The 3,011-nt window shown below is 40.1% G+C and overlaps 1 protein-coding gene across 1 annotated transcript; it reads right to left on the reverse strand.

Moving 5' to 3' along the window:
* Positions 1-739: 739 nt before the first annotated feature.
* On the reverse strand, positions 740-2,365 carry LOC116907259 (methyl-CpG-binding domain protein 3-like 2B). Its single transcript, XM_032910215.1, has 2 exons — positions 2,321-2,365; positions 740-1,378 (listed from the first exon to the last, which is right to left on the reverse strand). The coding sequence occupies exons 1-2, from the start codon at positions 2,363-2,365 to the stop codon at positions 740-742; spliced, it is 684 nt and encodes a 227-aa protein (XP_032766106.1).
* Between the last annotated feature and the right edge of the window lie 646 nt (positions 2,366-3,011).

The raw sequence follows: 3,011 nt of genomic DNA on the forward strand, positions 1-3,011 counted from the left end.
GCAAAGTTCAACCCCCCAGTGTAAGGGATTGTCAGGGTAAAGAAGCAGAAAGGGGTGGGTGGATGGGTAGGGGAATACATTCATAGGAGAAGAGGGATGGGGGGTGGTTCTGGGGGAAAAAAGGCAGATGTAGAAATGACTCTAGGATAGTATGGTAGAAGGATATAAGCAAATATGTCAAAGTGCATTATTAGTTTTTGAACTCAGGGATTCTCTGTCAAGCTCTTTCTCTCCTAGGGCCAGCTTAGCAAACTACATTGGCCTCAAACACACAGGGATCTGCCTGACACTGCTAGGATCAAAAGTATTTACTACCACTCACAGCCATGTTTTGGTCTTGAATGCAAATAACCTTATGTGATTTTATATAATAACAAAATGAATGTATTTTTAAATTAGCTATAGTACATGGGCTTGTAGCTCATAATAGAGAGCTTATATAGATGGATATATAGATGACAGGTATAACAGCATCTATGATAATATCTTTATGACATCAAATTACTATCACTTAAAAGATACTCTAGACTTGTATTTAAAATGGAAATCTTTATTGATAGTTTAAGATTGCAATAGTGTTCCACAAAAAGAAATGCTGTAGAAAGATGCATCTCATGGATTAATTTTCATTAATATAAGTGCAATATAACAACTGAAAACCCTGTGATGAAAAAACAAAACAAAACAAAAGTTCCTTAAAGAACTTACAGAGGCCTCAACAAGTGTTTTCCACTCATGTTTATTCCCTCATGTTCTCTGTCTGTCTGGCTAGCCTGTCTGCCTCCAAGGCCTCTGCCAGTCTCTTCCTGGCCTTCTTTACCTTCCAGGCCTGTCTCTGGATGTCTCCTGTGGTTACTTTCCGTAGAAAGTAAGAAGGTGACAGATGAAGAGGTACTGGCATTGTTACCCCTTGACTGGAGAAAGATGGTGACAGCTGAAGAGCCACATGCTCAGTTGTTTCCAAGTATGGGGGCTGGTCAGAGGTGACTTGTCCAGAAGTTAGTTGATCCTTAGCACCACTTTGGTTGCTGGCTTCATCCTGCATTCCACGTGCAATTCTCTCTACTGCATTTGCAAGCTCCAATGGACATGATAGGTTCTCTTTACTGTCTCCTCCAAATTGAAAGTTTTTCAGTCTCTCCAATGCACAGAGCTGCTGGGGTTTCTTCAGCTTTGCTTCATCTCTCCTGTACCGGGTTTTATTTTCAGGGTATGAAGTTATTAGGGTCACAGGTTGTGGGAAGATGCAACTGGTCAACCTCAAAGGATTTATGAGAGTAGTGCCAGATCTATGTTTGGCCTTTCTCTTGCTCTTGGCTACTTGAATCTTCCTTCTCTTCTGTAGTCTGCTGGGTATCATACTTCCCGTGAGTCTTCCCTTTAAAAATAGAGTGACGTTTAAACACAGTATGTAATCTACTCCTGGTTACAGAGAATACGTTTTTAATTTATGGATCTGCTACTATCTCTTTTCTCTCTGAAGAACTAGGTCTCAGATCACAGCATTGCCTAGCTCCCCAAGACTGCTGCTAAAAACACTCTATTTCCCAAACTTTTAGGACACATAACTCATGTGACTATCAAGGATATGAAGTTCGGGTCTCTATCAAACAAGTTACACACAGATTCCCTCTATTTTCCTTTAAGGATGCTATGTTTTTCTTTGCTGTGGCCACTGGGTGCTGATGCTCCAAACCTACCTCAGTGACGCACTGGCATCACTAGTGCAGAAGTGCACTATGTAAGGTTGTGCAAGATCACTACCTCAGTGACACACTGGCATCACTAGTGCAGAAGTGCACTATGTAATGTTGTACAAGATCACTACCTCAGTGACACACTGGCATCACTAGTGCAGAAGTGCACTATGTAAGGTTGTGCAAGATCACTACCTCAGTGACACACTGGCATCATTAGTGCAGAAGTACACTATGTAAGGTTGTGCAAGATCACTACCTCAGTGACACACTGGCATCATTAGTGCAGAAGTACCCTATGTAAGTTTGTGCAAGATCACTACCTCAATGACACACTGGCATCACTAGTGCAGAAGTGCACTATGTAAGGTTGTGCAAGAACTCTAGATGTCTATACAAGAAAAAAAAACATTCAACAATGTGTTTCACACAGCAATTCTGATCATTTTGGGCTGATGAAGTACATCTTAAATTTCTTCCTCCAAATATTAACAAGTAGTTAACTGTTGCCAATATGATATCAAAGTATGTCAAGTATATCTATGCATTAAATTAAGGAAATTTAAATACAAAGATAAAGGACAAGGATGAACATTGAACAGTAATGTGAAATCAGTACTCACCTGCAATGGCTGGCTTTTAACTGCGTTTCCTGAAGACTCTTCCATAGTTGTAGAGTTTGTCCTAATGGCTTCACTGAACAGATGCAGATAAGGCTTGAGTTGCTGGTAATGGCAGTATCTGTCTTACCTAACCCTCCTGTTATATAGAAAAGACAGATAAGAAAATTCTCAGACAACTGAACCCACAGATAAACCAATGAGTGTTATACTCTCAGGGAATAAATCAATAGATGGATAATCTAACCCATGTATAAACTGGGCAGAAGATTTTTCTTATGTGGATAAAATGATCAATGGACAATCCACGGTACATGCTGCCTCATATGCATGGGAATTGAGAATACTCAAGTCTTTAAACAAAGTAAAAAAATATCATTGATACTGTTATTAGAGAAATTAACATTTAAATGAGGTGAAAATATTCTCTTAAAGATTACATCTTTAAAATCAAGTATGAGCCAGCTGTGGTGCACACACCTTCAATCCCACACACTTGGGAAGCAGGAGCTATTGTATCTCTGTGAGTTTGAGTAGCCTGGTCTACGTTCAAGGACCTCTAAGACTGTTACAAAGAGGAAACTCTCTGTGTACCTCTGGCTGTCCTGGAATTCACTCTGTAGACCATGCTGGCCTCAACTCAGAGATCTGCTTGCTTCTGTCTTCTGAGTGTTGGGATTAAATGCAAACATTA

Source organism: Rattus rattus, chromosome 8 (assembly GCF_011064425.1).
Source record: "Rattus rattus isolate New Zealand chromosome 8, Rrattus_CSIRO_v1, whole genome shotgun sequence".
Taxonomy (NCBI): domain Eukaryota; kingdom Metazoa; phylum Chordata; class Mammalia; order Rodentia; family Muridae; genus Rattus; species Rattus rattus.

What these genes read in the sequence shown, in the direction of transcription:
- LOC116907259 (XM_032910215.1), bottom strand. Translation starts at nt 2,365, where the DNA reads ATGGAAGAGTCTTCAGGAAACGCAGTTAAAAGCCAGCCATTGCAG. An exon ending in TTAAAAGCCAGCCATTGCAG is followed by an intron (nt 1,379 to 2,320) that starts GTGAGTACTGAT and finishes CTATTTTTAAAG; the next exon opens with GGAAGACTCACGGGAAGTAT.